Here is a 22,017-nt window from a genome sequence, read left to right as displayed (position 1 = left end):
CCTGACATTGAGTGTTCCACAATGATGCAGAGAACAGTAAAGTACTCACTTGATGCCCTCACTCTTCCAAGTTGAATGATACTGTCAGGAGTACATTTGGTCTTTAGCTAGATGGCTGTGAATTAGTATTTTCTGCCTAATACTGCTTGTGCTGTTCCCTTTGGTCAAGTTTTCTCTGGTGCACTCCATGGGTCTCACTGTACTTTGGCTTCTCCTGCTGGGTCATCCTAGATCATGGACTACTTTCGGGAGTCCACAAAAAAAAGTAAAATCTACAACTCATGATACATTGGTGTGATGGTCAGTGGGAAGAATGGTCCTTACACTTGTGGTCATTGGGAAGAATTATCTCCTTACAGATAGCTAAAAAGATCAATGGTGTAGGTGGGAACTTATCCAAGAGGCATAAATGGTCCAATGCTGAAGGAACCCCTAGCAACCTCTGGAGGAACCCTAGGGTTTCACGGAAACCTGGTTGAGAGTCACTTTCCTATACATTCAAGCTACGGGTGCTCCTCCTGAAGAAGTGGAACTACACCATGATACACATGTGGCTTCATCTGGCCTTCTCTTCCCTATAGGTATATTCATTGTATAAAAGTATTGTGACGCCTGCCTTTACACGCACATGAACTTTAATGGCATCCCAGTCTTAGTCCGTAGGGTTCAATATTAAGTAGGCCCACCCTTTGCACCTATAACAGCTTCAACTCTTCTGAGAAGACTGTCCATAAGGTTTAGGAGTGTATCTATGGGAATGTTTGACCAGTCTTATAGAAGCACATTTGTCAGAAGTCCTGACTTGCAGTCTCCACTCTAATTCATCCCAAAGGTGTTCTATCGGGTTGAGGTCAGGATTCTGTGCAGGCCAGTCAAGTTCCCCCACCCCAAACTTGCTTATCCACACTATATTGCCAAAAGTATTGGGCCACCCCTCCAAATTATTCGGTGAAGGGGGGTTATGGTTTGGGGTTGTTTTTCAGGGGACAGGCTTGGCCCCTTAGTTCCAGTGAAGGGAACTCTTAAGCATACCAAGACATTTTGGACAATTTCATGCTCCAAACTTTGTAGGAACAGTTTGGGGATGGTCCCTTCCTGTTCCAACATGACTGCACTTCAATGCACAAAGCAAGGTCCATAAAGACATGGATGAGCGAGTTTGGGGTGGAGGAGCTTGACTGGTCTGACCTCAACCCGATAGAACATCTTTAGGATGAATTTGAGCGGAGACTGCGAGCCAGGCCTTCGGTCCAACATCAGTCAACTCAATATTGAACCCTATGAACTAAGACTGGGATGCCATTAAAGTTCATGTGCGTGTAAAGGCAGGCATCCGATTACTTTTGACAATATAGTGTATGTAGCATGTTCTCTAATTCTCTTTACTTTGGAATTTACTGGGGTTCACCACCTCTTGCCATATTTTGTGTTAGGGGTTACTCTAATATTGCTGCATTCATTACATTACATTACTATTTTTTAGCTCTGTGAAGCATAATTTGTAGCAATATTATTTCATTAATTATTTTTTTTAATTCTTTCCTGTCACTAAAGACACAATATATTAGCTTTGTAGTCCTCAATCTACACCTCACATCTTCACTTGTTCATAGTAAACATGATATATGATATCATTGTTATCTTTGCAGGGAGCAATTGTTGTTGGGGTATTTTAATTGCTTTTATGGGATAGGGTTGGCATATCTGGTGGTGCCAATGTCTTTTAGTAATTATCTTTTTATCTATCTATCTATCTATCTATCTATCTATCTATCTATCTATCTATCTATCTATCTATCTATCTGTCTATTTATCTTCATTTACACCATACCGCTCTTTCCAAGAAATGATATATTTAATTATGTTTTATAAAGTTAACAAGATACAAGTGAAATTGAGCTCGCTGTAGCAGTTTCATGCGACTGTACTCCTCCGGGATAAATATTAATGATCACTATAACATTACCTAATCATTTAATCGTTATTGAATTTACTTCCTAAATCAGATTACAAAGACAGCTCTGTCATGGCAGAAAGTAGAGCGTGATGGAGACGGCACAGCACAGCCTCCCCACTGTCTCGCTATGCAGATTCAGGCAGTTAAATGCCGACTTGCCCCAGCTGGGCCCGTTTTCTCCAGATTCATCCATAACACATGCAAATGTAATCAGAAGCATGGTGCTGTTCAGCTCATTTCAATGTTACATTTGCTGTTCACCAATGAATACGCTAATGAGATGTGCACGGGAGAAGGAAAGCTTTTGGCATAGCTGCAGTGAAGAGCGCCAAGCTCTGTGTAAGAGGCCAGGAATGCTGCAAGTTAGCTAGTTTAGGTTTCCTCTGTGTGTGAATATTTAACTATTTTCTTTTGTATGCTATAGCAATCTACAGAAAAATAGTAGCGCTTAACCCTAACATGACATTTAATTTACTAAAGCTTTTTTTACAGTAAATAATTGGCAGTTTTTTTCCCTATAGAATACTGCTTTATACTGCTATCACTTTTTCATTCTTTATTATGTCTCAGTGCTGCTAACTTCCTCCGGTCTATTTCAGATGCTTCTTGTCTACTTGCAGTTGCTCCAGCATCAGCTGCACAGTATTGCTCTGAACTGGTTTTCATTGACAAAGATGTGCCATGTTCTGACCATGTGTCGGTACAGTGGCTTTTATTCTCTTCCAGGGGTTTGTGTGACAGGGGGGTAATGCAGGAGCATAATTAGAAGACAGGGACAGAGTCACCCCACAACATGAAGTGTGTTTAGGCCTGGACCTTAACTCAGGACCTCTGCTGTGTCTAGCAGTAACTCTTCTCACTGAGGAACCTCAGATGCTGGACAGCACCCTGCCTGATTGTTTAGATAACCTTGCCTTATGTCTTGCTTCTCATAAACCATTAACTCTTTGTTCCTTCCATGAACTTCTTGATTTAGGCCATGTCTCTGCACTCCCTGTTTGTCATATTATTCTGTTGCACTCAGGGGTCAGGCTTAGAGACCAGTAGCTATAGCAGTAAAGAAGCTCCCATCAAGCAGCTGGATAAGTGAGCAAGCACCCTTGTGGATGTTACAGGGTCACCGGTGGTTTGGGGTCCAAGTACTAACTGGTGGTGGAGATGGGCTTTGCTGCATGTTAGTTACTCAGGATCACCCAGGAGGAGGTGAGCAAGCCGGGGTCCAGTAGCAGATATAGCAGATAAGGGATTAAGCAGAAGCGTAGTCAGTAAACAAGCCAAAGGTCAGTAACAAGTGGTTTTATGTTAGGATGAAGCAGAAGCGTAGTTAAGAATCAAGACAAAGGTCAGTAACAAGTGGTTTCATGTGGGGATGAAGCAGAAGCTTAGTTGAGAACAAAGCAAAGGTCAGTAACAAGTGGTAGTGAAGATATGGACAGCAGCAGGAGTGACAGAAGCAAGATATTGGCTGGAGAGAGCACAATAATCTGGCAAACAAGAAGTGCAGAGACATGGCTTAAATCAGAAAGTCAATGGGAGGAGCAAAGAGTTCAAGGTTCGCGAGAAGCAAGACATAAGACAAGGATGTCTAAGCAATTAGACAGGGAGCTGTCCAGCATTTCAAGTGCTCAGGGCAAAGAGTTGCAACTGGACACAGCTGAGTTATTGGGTTCAGGTTCAGATCCAGGCCCTGACAAAATGACTGAACAAGGTACTTTGTGACATGATCACCAGTAGGAGTTTGAGTTTGGCCCCAACCCACTTTCTGCTGAATCCAGAAGGAAGCTGCCAGTGCTGTCCTAATCAGGCAATTGAATTGATGTTGACCAAGTGAGCATATAAGGTTAATGATTTCACGAGCACCCCTGTCCCTTTGTGTAGGTGGAGCTGCAGGGTGGGGATACTGGTGATATCATTGGCCTAATATAGTCACATGATCATATTAGGTCAATGATCTGACTGGGCTGGCACCGGTAGCTTCCTTCTGGGTTTGGCCGAATATGGGTTTGGTCCAACCTCATCCCTACTAGCGATCATGCCATGAGGATTTTTGTTCAGGCACTTCCTGTTGTGGGGTGACTCTGCCCCTGTCTTCTAGTTGAGCTTTAAATTAAAGATACAAATAAAAGGCAGTGGATTGTAGACATTTATAAACCATGCTCTATGCACACTATGGAAAAACCATCACTGGCAATCAAATCAGAACATCCAGTTTCGTAAGCTGTTTTTATACCTCTTCACATCCTTTACAAATGCTACATTTATGTACCTTATCTTTGTCCTCCCTGAATAATATACCCCCCCCCCCTCCCACTTCCCCCATAAAAACATCAAACAGAATGATTCCTGCTCTCATTTGCATATATTACCAGTGGCAGTGAGGTAAATAGTATAAAAATATAATTTTCCTTTGATGTCTCCTAAAAATGTCTATGGCCTCTGATCTGCATAAAATGCCAGTGGCAAAAGAGGTTAAGAAAACAGATAAAATGGATGTAGTTTAGCAAAGCAAGCAGCTATTGCAGTTTTTTTTTAATATATGTACCATATGTAGCTGCAGACAGACAGACCCGGAGCAGCACATTTTGTAAGGTCACCAAGAATCATATTTGACTTAATAACTAAATGACATATTACTGTAGGAGCATTTGAGAAATACAGGTTGAGTTTGCGGGCTTCAGGGTTATGAATGACCGTGCCGGCAATGATGTCACTCCCGTGTATGCGCACAGGAGCCGCTGTCTGCGGCATGGCTCTGAGGGAACAGCACGGGCATGCCGTTCCTTCACGGCACATGTGCCGAAGACTTCACCGGCTGCATCTAAATATCGTCTAAATGGTGCACGTTTAGGAGATATATACTGTACCTATAGTTAGGCCTTATCACAGCCTTACCTATAGGTAAAAATCATACATGGGGGGGGGGGTACTCCCCCTTTAAAGTCACAGGGAAGGTTGTAATCAAATAAAATTTATATTTTTTCCCCCAACAAATAGAGCTTTCTTTTGGTGGTATTTGATAACCTCTGCGGTTTTTAATTTTTGCGCTATAAACAAAAAAAGGCCGACAATTTTGAAAAAAAAAAAACAATATTTTTTACTTTCTGCTATAAAACACATCCAATAAAATAAAAAAAATTAAATGGATTAAAAATTGATTTTCTTCATTAATTTAGGTCAATGTGTATTCTGCTACATATTTTTGGTAAATCCCATCAAGCATATATTGGTTTGCGCTAAAGTTATATCGTCTACAATCTATAGGATAGATTTATGGACTTTTTATTTATTTTTTCTAGTTTTTACTAGTAATGGCGGCAATCAGCGATTTTTTTTGCCACTAAGTGACACTTTTTGGGGACCAGTGGCACCAATTGTGATCAGTGCTAAATATGCACCGCCACTGTGTAACTTACACTGGCAGGGAAGGGGTTAACATCAGGGGCGATCAAAGGGTTAAGTGTGCTAATAGGGAGTGCTTTCTAACTGTGGGGGGGGGGGGGGGGGTGGATGCTGCGACTGAAGGAAAACAGAGATCTGTGTTTCTTGCTTAGCAGAAACACAAGTGCTACATTTTCTCTCCCTGACAGAATATCAGTCTGCCTTGTTTACATAGACAGACCGCCGTTCTGCCCCTCCAGAGAACGATTGTGAGTGGCCAGCGGCCATCACAGCCTTGGACCCACTGATTGGCTCCTGCTGTGTCCAATCACAGTGGGAGCAGGTCCCTGGCAGCACTCCTGCACGCCCCAGACCTCATGCACGAAATCACGTGAGGAACGCACCCAGGCCACCCTGCTGCAGTATATACAACAAAAAACAGGGAAATTGCCCCGGGACTTTAAAAGAGATGAATGCGGTTAGCCAACAATTGACAGAGTAAATGCAGTCTCAAAATGTATCAAAATAGTCATGCAAACAGGAATCATAATCATGCAAACATGAATCATAGCCAAGCCACTGAAATGATACATACAGTAGAAAATGTCATTACACGTATCATGGTATAAAATGTAAATTGAAGAGTACACAGGCATAAAAAGTATCCCAACGCGTTTTGCAAGACCATGCTCGCTTCATCAGGGGCAGATGCGTGTTTAGTACATCTGTAGGGGGTATAATAAACCAAATAAGTATCAACACAGACATGGTATCATGACAATTAGTCAACAGTGTCCAAAAATGCATGGGCCTATACTAGGCTGGATCCTGCTGCAGTATATTGTCAAAAAAACACATGGGCCTATACTAGGCTGGATCCTGCTGCAGTATATATGCGGTAGGCGGTCTGGAAGCGGTTATTGATAATGCATTAGGCTGGTGAGCCCATCAAATAAATAGAAAATTACATTTCTGGGGGTGTTCTGCTACACCGGGTACAACCTTCAGGTTGCCATATTGCAATACATTTTTTCAAAAAATGCTGCAAAATGAAAAGGAAAGGTAATTTTTGTTAATATTAAATTACAAGCAACTGCACATGCAATATTATTTTTTTTTATTTGCTCTCTCTATATATATATATATATATATACAGTGGTGTGAAAAAGTGTTTGCCCCCTTCCTCATTTCCTGTTCCTTTGCATGTTTGTCACACTTAAGTGTTTCGGAACATCAAACCAATTTAAACAATAGTCAAGGACAACACAAGTAAACACAAAATGCAATTTGTAAATGAAGGTGTTTATTATTAAAGGTGAAAAAAAATCCAAACCATCATGGCCCTGTGTGAAAAAGTGATTGCCCCCTTGTTAAAACATACTATAACTGTGGTTGTCCACACCTGAGTTCAATTTCTCTAGCCACACCCAGGCCTGATTATTGCCACACCTGTTCACAATCAAGGCATCACTTAAATAGGAGCTGCTTGACACAGTAAGGTCCACCAGAAGATCCTTAAAAGCTACACATCATGCCGAGACCCAAAGAAATTCAGGAACAATTGAGAAAGAAAGTAATTGAGATCTATCAGTCTGGAAAGGGTTATAAAGCCATTTCCAAAGCTTTGGGAATCCAGCGAACCACAGTGAGAGCCATTATCCACAAATGGCGAAGACATGGAACAGTGGTGAACCTTCCCAGGAGTGGCCGGCCGCCCAAAATTACCCCAAGAGCGCAGCGACGACTCATCAAAGAGGTCACAAAAGACCCCACAACAACGTCCAAGGAACTGCAGGCCTCACTTGCCTCAGTTAAGGTCAGCGTTCATGCCTCCACCATCAGGAAAAGACTGGGCAAAAATGGCCTGCATGGCAGAGTTCCAAGGAGAAAACCACTGCTGAGCAAAAAGAACATCAAAGCTCGTCTCAATTTCTCCACAACACATCTTGATGATCCCCAAGACTTTTGGGACAACATTCTGTGGACCGATGAGACAAAAGTGGAACTCTTTGGAAGGTGTGTGTCCAAGTATATCTGGCGTAGAAGGAACACTGCATTTCATAAAAAGAACATTATACCAACAGTAAAATATGGTGGTGGTAGTGTGATGGTCTGGGGCTGTTTTGCTGCTTCAGGACCTGGAAGACTTGCCGTGATAAAAGGAACTATGAATTCTGCTGTCTACCAAGAGATCCTGAAGGAGAATGTCCGACCATCTGTTCGTGTACTCAAGCTGAAACGAACTTGGGTTCTGCAGCAGGACAATGATCCTAAACACACCAGCAAGTCCACCACCGAATGGCTGAAGAAAAACAAAATGAAGACTTTGGAGTGGCCCAGCCAAAGTCCTGACCTGAATCCTATTGAGATGTTGTGGTATGACCTTAAAAAGGCCGTTCATGCTCGAAAACCCTCTAATGTAACTGAATTAGGACAATTCTGCAAAGATGAGTGGGCCAAAATTCCTCCAGGACGCTGTAAAAGCCTCATTGCACGTTATCGCAAACGCTTGGTTGCAGTTGTTGCTGCTAAGGGTGGCCCAACCAGTTATTAGGTTTAGGGGGCAATCACTTTTTCACACAGGACCATGATAGTTTGGATTTTTTTTCACCTTTAATAATAAACACCTTCATTTACAAATTGCATTTTGTGTTTACTTGTGTTGTCCTTGACTATTGTTTAAATTGGTTTGATGTTCCGAAACACTTAAGTGTGACAAACATGCAAAGGAACAGGAAATGAGGAAGGGGGCAAACACTTTTTCACACCACTGTATATATATATATATATATATATATATATATATATATATATATACTGTATATATATATTATTTTTTTAAGCGTTAGCATTTAAGCACTGAAATTTCTATACAATTTTTTTTTTTATATATTGTAGCCATAATAAAGCAATGCACATTAATGGATGAACATACTTGCATTTGCCTCCTTCATACTGAGTCAGGTGGTCTGGCCGTTAACCTCGGCAATTGTGCTGAGAATATCAATATTCCCAGCCGAATTCTCAAGGGTTTGTATTAAGCGACGGCCTATCCGCTATGTACGCTATTTTAACCGACAGGCTAATACCCTAAAAAGTAGATCTAATGAAGTTAAGTGTCTCTAGGAAATTGACTTAAGCCATTTGAATAGTCTGACATGAAAGCAAAGCGCTGCACTGAGAGGGACTGGACTCGTTCATCAATCCGGCATGTTCTAAAATAGATTTCTTATTTTCAATGAAGCATTGATGAATGATCCTCAGGTGGAGTAGTCTGCCAGGGATATGGCATTTCTGAAAAGTCATTTTTCATTTGACTCGGAAAATTGATAAATTGCGCGAGAGATGATAAGAGTGTCTGATAATTTGATGTGTTGTTTCACGGGAAAGTTCTTTTTTTATTTTAGAAACACAAAATATAGGCAATGGCATTCTGTACAGGGGACGCGCTGCTAAGTGATGATATAGAAAACACACATCTGCACAATCTTTAAAAAATAAAATAAAAATAAAAAGTTTTTTTATGTATCGGATCATGAAATTGTAGCAGAGTCTTGCTTTCAGGCGTATAAAAAAATAAAAGTGCAGATTCAGCTTATTTTGTGGATTGATTTTCTCATTACAAGTGGAGAATGAGACAGTGAGGGGATTGTATTCATTGCACGCTGTTAACCCATCCCCCACGATTTTTAATTTACGATTAAAGGAACGTTTGATCACAACACGGTGCATTGGATCTACTTGAGTTTGGTGGTAACCCTTCGACTGCCAAAGGCAATATACCATAATTCAGTGGCGGCTGGTGGTATTTTTTAGGGGGGGGGGGGGGCGGAAATCCATCCGTCTGCAGACACCCCCCCGGTGGTCAGTGTCGGTCAGTCTAATCTTCCAAACCCCCAACCGGCCACTGCACTTACCCCATCTAGGACGGGCATCAGGTGGCATCTCTTCCTTCCTCGGCTTCATGGCGGTGCAGCTTCCCGTGTCTCCTCCCTCCTCCTCCTAGGCGGCCAATAATGATCGTCTCTCCTTTCAGCCACTTCCTGATTGGCTGGGAGGAGAGTCAGTGTGACAATAACAAATATTCATTCGTTTCCTACTTCCTCGGCTTTATGGCGTGGCTTCCCTAGCATCTCCACCTCCTAGGCGGCCAATAGGATCGCCTCTCCTTTCTCTCCTTTCAGCCACTTCCTGATTGGCCGGGAGGAGATGCAGTGTGACAATAATGAATATACATTCGCTATTGTCCTACAACTGGGTGGGCTCAGGGCACAGTCCTCTGTGCCCTGAGCCCTCAATTTTTTGAAGTCTATTAGAGCCTCTGGCTCTAATCACATGCTTTAGGAAAAAAAAAATTCCCATTGGAATCCATGCTAGATTAGGGGGCCGGACACATGGATGAGGGCAGGCGCCGCTGCGCCCCTAATGGACGGGCCGCAACTGCCATACTTTTTTTAGTAGAGGTAGTGGTAGAGGGACGCTGGACTCGGATTTTCAGGTTATCAAAAAGCAGATAAAGTCATTTCCAACTGTCCTGTATTCAGCAGTTCATCCCCTGGGGAGGACAATCACCCAAGTGGGGAAATCCAAGTGTAATTGGTCAAAGGGAGCGCCAAGTGAAAAATTCATAGGAATCTAACATCTACATTGTTCAACTGATTGCAACAAGCAGGGCAAAAGACAGCCAATACATTTCAGGAGGGGGCCCAAAACCCATTGGCTGCCTTTTTTGACCTGCTTGCTGTAACCAATTGAACAATAAAGACATTTCCCTAATCCGCAGCTGGACTGATCAGGAAATGTCTCACTGTCTGTGATTAGCCGTGTGCAGTGTTGGCTTCCTGGTGGGATCATTGGGCACGTGGGATTTTGAACACCCCCGAGCCCATCTCTACTCCTTATTATCCCTTCTTTTTCAAATGAGGAGAGGGGGCCAGAGGGCGGTAAACAGGTGTTGATCCGCTGTTTTTCCACCCCCGACCTCCCAGCTAAATACTCCCACTGTAGCCAGTTGGAGTGTACACATGGCTCAGCCATGATGTTCACAGAGTCAAGGTCAATAGGATTAAGGTCAATGGGAGTGCACCACTTGGCGTGTGATTATGGTGCAATATTTCAATAAAAATGGGAGCCTCCTGAACTCCGGCATCTGCTGCTCTACCTGGCTCGCAGTCTCCGCTCTAATTTATCCCAAAGGTGTTCTATCAGGTTGAGGACACGACTCTGTGCAAACCAGTCTAGTTCCTCCACCCATAACACGCTCATCCATGTCTTTATGGACCTTGCTCTGTGCACATGGATGAGTGAGTTTGGGGTGGAGGAACTTGACTGGCCTGCACCTCTTTTTACTTTTGGATAGGGTAGAGAGGGATTAGAACACCTGTCAGTTTTTACTGCAGTCTGTACCCCCCCCCCCCCCGTTAGGGAGATTCATTGTCACTATTTGTCCTGTTTATTGATATCATCGAAAGTGAAGGTAAAAAAATAATAATAATAGAGAGGATATCTTTCAGTCACTAGTTTTGGTAACACTCTGGGATTCCCTCACTTTGTAAGGGAATTCTTCTTCACTCGTGGGTGGGTGCAAGGTGGTGCGCCGGCAGTAACACACACTCAGTCCAGATGCAGTTGAAAAACTTGTGTTGAAGTCTAAGTACAACAGTTCACAACAAGCCCGATTGAAGGAGCCCCAACCGGGAAACACTCACAGATGAAAGCAGTGTGTAGCATAGCAGGTCTCAGCCTAGCTGACAGTGTCTGTCTCGAGGGGTGGAATGCAGCCTGGCCGGTCCAAGCCCAAGCAGGGAGGTTTCCAGGAGAGTGATGATTTTCTATGCTTTCCCTCCTTGTCGGGAACCTTTTCCCACCGCTAATACTGTCCCTGACTAACGGATGACTAGTCACCTACAGTGCCCACACGCTAGTGTGTCTTAAATCGTTTCTTAACCGCTTGCCAACCAGTCACCGTCATTATACTGCAGCAGGTCGGGACAATCCTGTGAGCTGTCCTAGCCATACATTGGCTCCTTTAAACGGGATAGCAGGCGCGGTCACGATGAACACTGGCCATGAGCGATCGCGGGCACCAGAGGCAGAACAGGGATGTGTGTGTAAACACACACATCCCTGTTCTGTTCTGTGAGGAGAGACAGATCGTGAGTTCCTAATAGCTAGGAAACACGATCTGTCATTCTCTCTAGTTAGTCCCCTCCCCCTACAGTTAGAACACACAGTCAGGGAACACAGTTAACCCCTTGATCGCCCCCTAGCGTTAGCCCCTTCCCTGCCAGTGACATTGATACAGTAATCAGCATTGATCGCTGTATAAATGTCACTGGTTCCAAAAATGTGTCAAAAGTGTCCGATGTGTCCGCCATAATGTCGTAGTCTCAATAAAAATCGCAGATAGCCGCCATTACTAGTAAAAAATATATATATAGATAATAAAAAGGGCATAAATCTATCCCCTATTTTGTAGACGCTATAACATTTACGCAAAACAATCAATGTACGCTTTTTGAGACTTTTATTACCAAAAATATGTATAAGAATACATATCGGCCTAAACTGAGAAAAAAATTAGCTTTTTAAAAAAAAAAAAAGTTGGGGATATTTATTATAGCAAAAAATACAAAATATTGTGTTTTTTTATTCAAAATTGACACTTTTTTTTGTTTATAGCGCAAAAAATAAAAACTGAAGAGATGTTCAAATACCGCCAAAAGAAAGCTCTATTTGTGAGGAAAAAAGGACATCAATTTTGTTTGGGTACAGCGCCGCACGACCATGCAATTGTCAGTTATAGCGACACAATGCCGTATCGCAAAAAGTGCTCTGGTCAGGAAGGGGGTAAATCCTTCTGGGGCTGACGTAGTTAGACTATGCCACGTTTAAGATGGCCACCAGAGTCACATGACTGGCCAGCATCCAACTGGATCATTACTCCAGTGACCCAGGAAACCATAAAGGAACCATGTTCCTCTTGACTTCCTCAGTAATGCCGCTGTGGCTGGGTGCCACCTGCCATGGCGAACATGGACCACACCTCCCCCAATGGGACACAGATGGCAAAAGTACGCTATCCAAAATGTCCAGAGCCTGCCCATGGTTCTACTTTTTTCCCATGTCTAAGAAACTTTAAAGCACTATAGATTTGCTTTAAAAATATGGCACCATTCCCGCTGAACAAGGATAGTTGACAGCTATGTAAATGTGTATTAGACGTTGAGTACATTTGGCACTCGATATTCTGTAGAAAACAAAAGACCGGCTCTCCTAATTCATGTTCTCATTAGCCTCGTGTATTGATGCACGTACATTATTTTACACTTGTTTTATACGCCCTGATTTTAGTTGCCCAAATTGTTAATTCGTACCGCACATCATCTCCATCCTCAGAGCTGCCAGAATTTCCGTACATTTGTATTGCATTAAGCCCCATTATAAGAGATTAGGTTGCAAATCCCTTCATAAGGATAAGACAGCAAGTAGGAGCCTGGAAAGGAAAGCTCTTTTTATGCGTACGGCATCAAAGTGATCCCAATGCTCTGAAGACTCAGCCGCTCCTTCAACATTCACTGTCAGTTCTCTAAAATGTAGGCCTGACAGAAGCTGTAATAGATTCTTCCATTATTTGATTTGAGCTTCGTTCAAGGAATATATTCCGTTTTCTTAAGAATATCAGAATTCTCTGTGGGTCGGATCCAGAGGATGATTTGCTGGCACTAATAGCTATTTTTATACTAGAATAGCCCCAATTCTAACAGTTATAATTCTGGTATCAGAATACTTCCACTGTGCGAGAAGAACAGCTGTGCACAATCCCTTTAAACGGGACACTTAAAGGGATTTTCCAAGTTGAGATACTTATGGCTTTCTGGCTTACCATCTTCCAGCTTTTTGCAGCACACTTTTTCTTTTCCTGCTGTCTGTTTTTTACTGTTTATTTTATTTTATTTATTTTACTGTTTATTTTTGTCATATGAACTTTTTTTCCATTAGCAAAGGGGCGATTAATACAATTTCAGTGACATGGACGCAAAATCACTAATTTAGCTGGATGTAAAATGTTGGCAAATCTGATTTCTTTTTCTTTTTGAGCTGTATAGGTTACATTTTTTTGAATGAATAAAAAAAAAAAAACTACTTTATTTATTTAGAGGGTGTGTGTTTTTGGGGTGGTATATTTTGGGTTGTTTTTTACTTTGTCTAATGTAGTGTTCTTTTTCTGTCTTTTTTATTTATTCTTTAGCCTTTAATTGTTACTTGTGTAACATCACTTTTAGGCCCCTTTCGCACAGACGCCTCTGCTAAGTGGAATCCGCTTGCTCAGAGGGATCTTTCCACTGATCCCCGCTGAGCAGGTGGATGACAGGTCCGCTATGCAGAGCGGACACAGTCCCACTCTCCTCTATGCATAGCTCCCAACTGTCCCTGATTTTTAAGGGACTGTCCCTGATTTGGGGCAATGTCCCTTTGTCACTCTTCCCTCCTCATTTGTCCCTCATATTGGTCTGACCTTTATAGTTGTATATAAAATGTACTATTCATCTTTCAAAAAGTGTTTCCCAGTGCTTTCATCCCATTTTTAAAGTTCGGCAGTTAAAAATACCAAAAGCCAATATAAAGGAATAGTAGTGGTAAAAAAGCACATATGGATTTAACCAATAGTTTTTTTTGTACAATTTTCCTTTAAGGAGGGGTGGCAGGCGGGTGTGTCCTATGCCTACATACCTTTGCTAATAGGTGTCCCTCATTCCCATCCTCGAAAGTTGGGAGGTATGCTCTATGGGGCAATCGGATGGAAACAGACTGCCTGTTATTGGTGGGCAGGATTGCGTGGGGCGGCGGGAGTCAGCTGACATCCGCCGCACCATAGAGGAGACTGGAGGGTCCAATCAGGTCTGCCTGAAAAACTGACAGACGGACCTGATCGGAACAACCTGTGTGCAAGGGGGGGGCCTAAAGGTTTTATTTTCAATGGGGGCAATGAGGGACTATTTGTTAGCACAAGAACAGGTCTAGGATAATGAAAAGGAGTTTATATAACCATCAGTAGCCAATTAATGCCCAGTCCACTGTTAAAAACCATCAGTACCTATTTATTTTTGCCTTCCCTATGACTTCAATGCATTATCACAATATGAAGAAATTTCGATTTGATCTTTGCCTTTTGATTTTTGACGATATTTTGGAAATGTTTTTGGGAATGTGAAAGCGCTCAATTGAGTTATCGTTAGTGTATAGCTACAATGCTGAGTTCTGTTGGCCTCTGTAAAGTAGACAAAACCAATACAGAGCCCCTCTGCCACAGTATAGACCCCCCCCCCCCCCAGTACAGAGCTCCCCTCACCAACAGTACAGATCTAGCCCCAACACACGGTACAACGCCCACCACAGTACAGAAACCCCCCACACACAGTACAGAACCCACAGCAAACGATACAGGGCCCCACCACAGTACAGAGCTCCCCCACCAAAGTACAGTGCCCTAATACAGTATGAAGCCCCCCCCCACTGTACAGATTAACCCCACACCAGAGGCATAACTAGAACCTTTGGGGCCCTGGAGCAAGAAACCATGAAAGGCCCCCCACCCTTACATCAACATTAAGTGGCTTTCCCTTTCATATTGCTGTCCACAGCGTCCCCCTGTACATCAGAGCTCTCCCTTACATCATAGCTTGTAGCATTCCCCTTTACATCAAAGTTTCCCTTTACATCAGGGTCTGCAGAGTTCCCCTTTTCATCAGAGTTCTCCTTTACATCAGACTCCATAGTTCCCCTTTACCTCACAATCCACATAGTTCTCCCTTACATCAGAGTCTGCAGGGTTCACCCTAAGCCCTTGTACACACGGTCGGAGAATCCATCGGAATGTTTCCTATCGGACCGTGTTGTCGGATAATCCGACTGTGTGTGGTATGCATCGGACTGATTCCGTCAGAATATCCGTCGGACCCAATTTTCCAACATGTGGGAAATATTTCCTGACCAACTGGGCCGATCGGACATACTCTGATCATGTGTAGAGAATTTTGATCGGACCAAGTGCCACGCATGCTCAGATCAAATTCCTACATCAAAGCTATTGGCTATTTGCCTGAATGTAGTCCCATCATAACGAAATTACGTCATCACGTTCTGAAAGATCGGATTTTTCGCCAACTTTGTCCGACCGTGTGTATGCAACAGTTTCGGACAAGATCCGACGGACAAAATCCGACGGACAAAATCCGACGGGCAAAATCCGACGGATTTGGTTGTGGAAATCTCCTACCGTGTGTACAGGGGCTTACAGTGTACCTTGATGAAAAAGAGAACTCTATGGATCCTGATGTAAAGGGGAACACTGACGTAAAGGGAAATGTGGTGGACCATGACGTAAAGGGGAATGCTGTAGACTCTGATGTAAGAGGGGGCTCTGGTGACCATGGTGTCCATTACATCAAGGTCTGCAGCATTTTCTTTTACATTAGCATTCCAAATTTACATCAGGGTTCCCATTTGCATCAGGGTCCACAGAGTTCTCCATTACACTGGGGGGAATCCTGCAGACTTTGATGTAAAGGGTATGATGTGGAGGGGGACTCTGGTGACCACAGTGACCCCCCCATAGACTCTGTGTGGCCTGACTGGAGATGTCACACTCACCTCACCTCCTCCAATGCTCGGGTGCAGGACAGGCTCAGTTGCAAGTGCAACTGCTGTGACCCTGGTAATTCGGCCACTACCCCCCACACACACAGTACAAAGCTTCCATTCCACAGTACAGAGCTCTCCAACTTCTCTCCCGCTATTACTTACCTAAAAGTGCCCAGGAGAAGTCATCTGTGAGGGCTAGTAGGAGAGAGGAGCGGGGCCTTGCGCATGCGCAGTAGGCTTCCCGGTGTGAAGCCGTAAGGCTACACTGTCGGGTACCCTTACCCTCAATGGTGGGGGCAGCACCCAACAGCTGATGGAAACATCAGCTGTGGTGCCGACATCGCTGGACTCCAGGACAGGTAAGTGTCCTATTGTTAAAAGCCAGGAGCTGCAGTATGTGTAGCTGCTGGCTTTTAATTATAATTTTTTCGGGCGGAACACCGCTTTAAGCAGCCCTTTCACACTGAGGCGGTTTTCAGTCATTTTAACGCTAGAAATAGCACCTTTAAAGTGCCTGAAAAATGCCTCCCATTCATTTCAGTGTGACTTTTCACACTGAGGCTGTGCACTTGTGGGATGTTAGGAAAAGTCCTGCAAGCAGCATCTTTGGGGCGGTTTTGGAGCGCTCCCAAAATGCCCGGCCCATTGAAATGAATGAGCAGCACTTCCAAAGCACCTGAAAAGCATTTTGGGAGAACAGCAACAAGGGCGTATTTAACCCCTTCTTTGGGGTTAAAAGCGCCCTGCTAGTGGCTGAAAAGGGCTGCTTAAACAGCGCTAAAGCCCAAATTTCCAATTCCCAGCTGGTCATTGGGTTCATTTTTTGGTCTAAGGATGCTTTGTTAAGAATCTTGTATATGCGTGAGATTACTCCTTTATCTCTGGAAGTGTGTTCACAAATTAGTTCAAATTGAGTGTTCTGAGCGTGGGACAATAGTGTACCTCTATTGAGATAAAAGTGTCATATTTGAAGATATAAATAATGATCAGATGGGTGTGGTCAGTTTTTAATAGGAAGGCCGGGGGGTTGGCAGGATCACCAGGGATTTCACATAAAGGAAGCAATACAAAGAGAACTGGAGACTTTCTCATACAAGTACATGGTACAGCAGTCACATATCAGGAATATGAAGTGTAGGGGTAACAAACATTTTAAGTGTTTATACCTTTAACGTAGATGACAAGTACATTTCCATTCTGTTATATATTAGAAAATGTTGTTGGGGTGTTGGATAGGATAGCTTTTACGGAACCTGTTACCAATACTAACGCTGGCCTCCTTCCAAAAAATGCTGGTTGCGTGACTGCCTCATTGAACCTTAGGCTTCAAAATTGCTGTTGCAGATCAGAAACCAAGGCTTCAGCTTCACTTTCCTGGTCTGCATGTTTTACTCAGATTAGGGACTCAGGAATAATTGAAGCTGGAGGCTTGGTAAGACAGCTAGCACTTTTCAGAATGGTCAGCAATAGTTTACTCTCTATAACTCCGAGGGCAGAATAGATCATGATGATTGATACCTGTGCTTATGCCACAACAAACTTTGTTTCCTTTGGTTAAGGGCATAAACGCAAGTGAATACATTTTTACAGTGTACGTCTAGGCATTACACCAAACCTCCACCCCCTTTCTGGGTCATGTCTCTGCATTTTGTTACTTTTACATTGTTTCTGTACCAAGAAACAACTTTTATTTAGTCCCTGTAACATCCTCACTAGGCTTGTACATTTCTTACAGGTGCAGTTCCTGGAAGCTCAGTTCCTACTGATGTAGATATGCCCCCAGAACTACATCTCCCAGGAGGAGGAGTCCCTTTTCTATCCACAGTGTGTGGGGAGGCTCTTGGAATTTACTTAAATCTACTCCCACCCCCATACTAAGCCTATTCTATCTACCCCATGAAAAGAAAGGATGGGTATACTTTCCTAGTCTGAGGGTGCTCCAGTCTGGTCACATGATTGTGTCCCCGTGCCAGTTTCAGTATAGAGGAGGAGGGCAGTGGTTAACTCATGGTAAGCCTATGGATGATGTCGTTACCCAGGCTCTGCAGGCATTGCCCACCATATCTCCTCTTCACTGCCAATGCTAGGGCCTGATCATGTGACTGATCTGGAGCACCCTCAGAATAGGTAAGTATACAGATCTTTCCCTTACAGTGTAGATAGAATAGGCTTACAATGGGAGTGGGAATAGATTTAAGTATAGTTAGCAGGGCCACTGATCAAGCAGTACTACCATCCCTCCTGTACCATTCCCAGGCACCATCAGTTCAAAAGAGGGGCCCAAGCACCTACTGAGCAGGAGCGATGGCTGTATTGCTTATTGCCAACTCTTGTAGTTCCCCCTGCAGCTCTGCCATCTTCTCCTCCTTTTTCTTCCTCAGGCTGAGCTGCAGGGGGATTAGTATCTGCGTCCCCAACCCCCTGCTGTCCGGGGCTCCCTGTGTGCCCCTTTGACTGCAGCATTGCCAGTTTCCCTCCTCTCCCTCCAGCAGCTGCTGAGGGCACACAGGGGGAGGTTTCAGGATGGACAGCAGGAGTGTGTGTTAAATATCTCCTATTTACTAGCCCTATCCTTTTCTGAATGAACACAGCGAGCAATTGGCACAGATCACTCACTGTGTCCATTCATCACTCATTCATCAAGTATAGCAAACCACTGATTCACTGTCCACCCCTGATATTTTACCAAAGGCCCCCAAACAAGGCTGTTAAAAAAAAGTAAAGAAAAAAGGAGGGGGGGGGGGGGGCTTGTCTGATAGGCTGTACGGGGCCCTTTTATTTCTAACAGCAGCCCTGATAGTTAGTGTTTGACTGACGTGTATTGCTGAGAAGGAACTGCTTGTGTATAAAGTGGGACATAGAGTTAAGGGCATAGTCAGAGTTCTGTAGTCCAGCAGGTAGTTGATATTGCATGTTGAGATTTCAATGCAGGAGAAGCACTGTTTTGTCAACCCAAAGTGTACATTGTTCTGTCAGATTAAGGGATACTTTTCAGTACCCTTTTCAAGAGATAAATGATCAAAATGAAACTGGGAAACCCACAGATCCAGGTTCTGTAGTGGACCTGTACAAAGGAACCTATTGATAGCTCACACACCAAGACTGGACAGTGGTGGATGGGTTCATCTGGCAGACTAGAATAGCCAATTCTGGCTAGTCCTTGCTAAATTACAATTTGAGTTAATGGATCTGCTCATCTCTAAATGTAAATACAATAGCACTTTGGCTTCTTGTAGCGAAAATATGCCATGTTGAATATCTAATCTCAATGTTATGTTTAATGTTACTTTGAACATCCTTTTTCATACTTGGTACCTTTTCTCTCTGCAGGTGTTGTGTGCTAATATATCAGGTGTTGGAAAAATTGGAAGTTTAAAACCAGGAGGATCCATATCCACACTTAAACATATATGGACAGAAAGTAGCAAGGACTTGTCTATAAGTCGACTCCTTTCACAGACTTTTCATGGCAAAGATAACCAAACCTCCTTGGATATGAGATATGACACTCCAGAACCGTACACGGAACAAGAGCTATGGGAATGGCTGAGGAACTCAACAGACCTGCAAGAACCACGTTCTAGGTCCAAAAGAAGGCCAATTGTGAAGACGGGCAAGTTCAAGAAAATGTTCGGATGGGGGGATTTCCATTCCAACATCAAAACAGTGAAGCTAAATTTGTTGATAACAGGGAAAATTGTAGATCATGGCAACGGAACCTTCAGCGTTTACTTCCGACACAATTCAACTGGTCAGGGGAATGTATCTGTCAGCTTGGTCCCACCAACCAAAATAGTGGAATTTGACCTGGCCCAGCAATCGGTGATCGACGCTAAAGATTCTAAATCCTTCAACTGTCGCATTGAGTATGAAAAGGTTGACAAGGCCACCAAGAACACTCTTTGCAACTACGATCCTTCAAAAACTTGCTATCAGGAACAGACCCAAAGCCATGTGTCTTGGTTATGCTCCAAACCCTTCAAAGTGATCTGTATTTATATTTCATTTTATAGTACAGATTATAAACTAGTACAAAAGGTGTGTCCTGATTATAACTACCACAGTGATACACCCTATTTCCCTTCTGGTTGACAATAATATGTATGCAAGACTTACCTCTAAGGAATTAATAAAAGTACCGGGCTGGATCCTCAACCCAAGAAAGTCCCATCAATTGCCTGGAATGTGTCTACAAATGATTTAACTCTACATTAAAAAAAAAAAATACTTTTATATTGGAAAATTTATCAGATGCAATTTACTATCCCCAAATCACTCCATATTTCATTTACTAGATGTAACCCACTGTGGATATAAAGCAAAATACATATTGTAAGTGGTCGCTTTTCAAGATCCTTGTTAAGAGAGATTTCATTGTCCAACCCATAACATTCAGTGACAAATCTACAAGGAACCAAAAGGATTAGCCATGCTTAAAGCTTTCTTAATACTTCATAGTATGGGGATGTTACTCTGTTATGCTATGCTCCAGTATACATGGCTCATACCTATCTCTGGAGATAATTTAGTGCAAAATAAAATATATTAGGAAAGTATACTGAGAAAAAACAGCTAAAGCGTGTGATAATCGTGGAAAGCTTACAAAGGTTATTATCAAGAACCCAACAAATGCAACTCTAACAAAAAAAAAAAAGGCACATTAATGATAGTGAATGATGGGTATTTGAGCCTGCTCCAGATAAAGATAGATAGCCGTTTAAAATTTTCATGCTGGAAGATATAAACACGAGACACTTAAAGGAATGCTCCAGCCAGCTGTAGACTCCAGTTTAGCTACTTTGATCACGGAAGCAAGACTTACGTCAAGACTTAGGTCTCCGTGGTTTAACAGTCAGAAATCTCTTCTTTAACGGTCTGTGATTGACTGTGTTGAACTGTTGAGAAGAGATTTTTGGCTATTGTACCATGCAGATGTTTGTTGCGGAATAGCTTTCATTCATTTCCAGAGACAGCTTAGCTGGATCTAAAAGAAGTATTTTGTTGTGAGGACAACCCCCACAAAACCCTTGACTTTCCAAAGATAGGTTAAATAAAGACTAGGTTCATTCAAAACAGAAATTTCTGTTTTGGTTGCACACTTTGTTCCCTGGTTTCTTTTATTTCATGAGGACTCTTATTGATACCTCCAAGAAAATGTGTGAAAAAAAAAACCGCACAGAGCATGATGGGGCAGACGGTTGGACCTAGAAACCTAGGTAACATCACAATGGGAGTTCTCATGATATAAAAGCAAAGAACTGAACATATCACACCTACTACTAGAACTGAAAAAATCAGCCTTTAGAGGACTGACCCTCTGTTTAAAGAAGCAAAGGTGGAAATCTTTATGAAAATTTATTGTATACTTCAATATCCTAGTCTACATTTGTATGAATGGTTTGTATTGTATATAGTTTAACCAGTGTTACTTGAGCAGCTTATTAATATAACTAGTAAATGTTTCTGCTTGTTATTGGTTCAATACAATCAAAGGACTACGAAGAGTTCATGTTAATTGAATTAGCTGTAAACTTCATGAATACAAAACAAAGGACATAATTATGTACAAAGCATTTATTCCGCTAAAGTATTGTTGAAAAGCTGAACATATACCACATTGAAGTCTGTATGCATTTAGATATTTTATTTCTGGAAAAAAAAATTGTATATAAAATAAAATTACATAAAGTTGAGTTTAAATATTTTTACGTGGTCGTTTAGTCTTTGGTCAAGATATGGGAAAGGAAAATAATCAAGATACTGGAGCAGACATAAGGAATTTTAAAGGGAATGTCTGAGCAAAACATACATTCATTCACGAGGTAGTGGTAAGGATTAACATCCTTAACATGACAGTTGGGTACGATTGTGCATTTTAGCCAGAAGGAGCAATCCACTCAACCGCCAAATGGACACGAGCTGGTGAAGGAGCCTTATAGACCTGTTCTGCTCTCCTGAAATTGGTAGGCTCCCTTTAATAATGTTAAATGATGATTCCCTAAAGTGAACTTGGGCTTTTATCCAGGGCTTATTTTTTT

The 22,017-nt window shown here is 42.6% G+C and overlaps 1 protein-coding gene across 1 annotated transcript in view; it reads left to right on the top strand.

The window, feature by feature from the left end:
- NXPH1 (neurexophilin 1) overlaps nt 1-21,679 on the top strand; it is a 449,193-nt gene extending 427,514 nt beyond the window's left edge. The window contains exon 2 of the mRNA XM_077490725.1: nt 19,310-21,679. Coding sequence (XP_077346851.1) covers nt 19,310-20,071 — 762 coding nt within the window. The 3' untranslated portion in view covers nt 20,072-21,679. The remainder of the gene's footprint in view (nt 1-19,309) is intronic.
- Nucleotides 21,680-22,017: the final 338 nt, after the last annotated feature.

The sequence above is a fragment of the Lithobates pipiens genome, unplaced genomic scaffold (assembly GCF_037356315.1).
Source record: "Lithobates pipiens isolate NorthernLeopardFrog02 unplaced genomic scaffold, aLitPip1_a1.2 Scaffold_19, whole genome shotgun sequence".
In the NCBI taxonomy this organism is placed as follows: Eukaryota; Metazoa; Chordata; class Amphibia; order Anura; family Ranidae; genus Lithobates; species Lithobates pipiens.
Note: the sequence above shows the minus strand (reverse complement) of the source record. Positions and strands in the feature narration are given on the sequence as shown.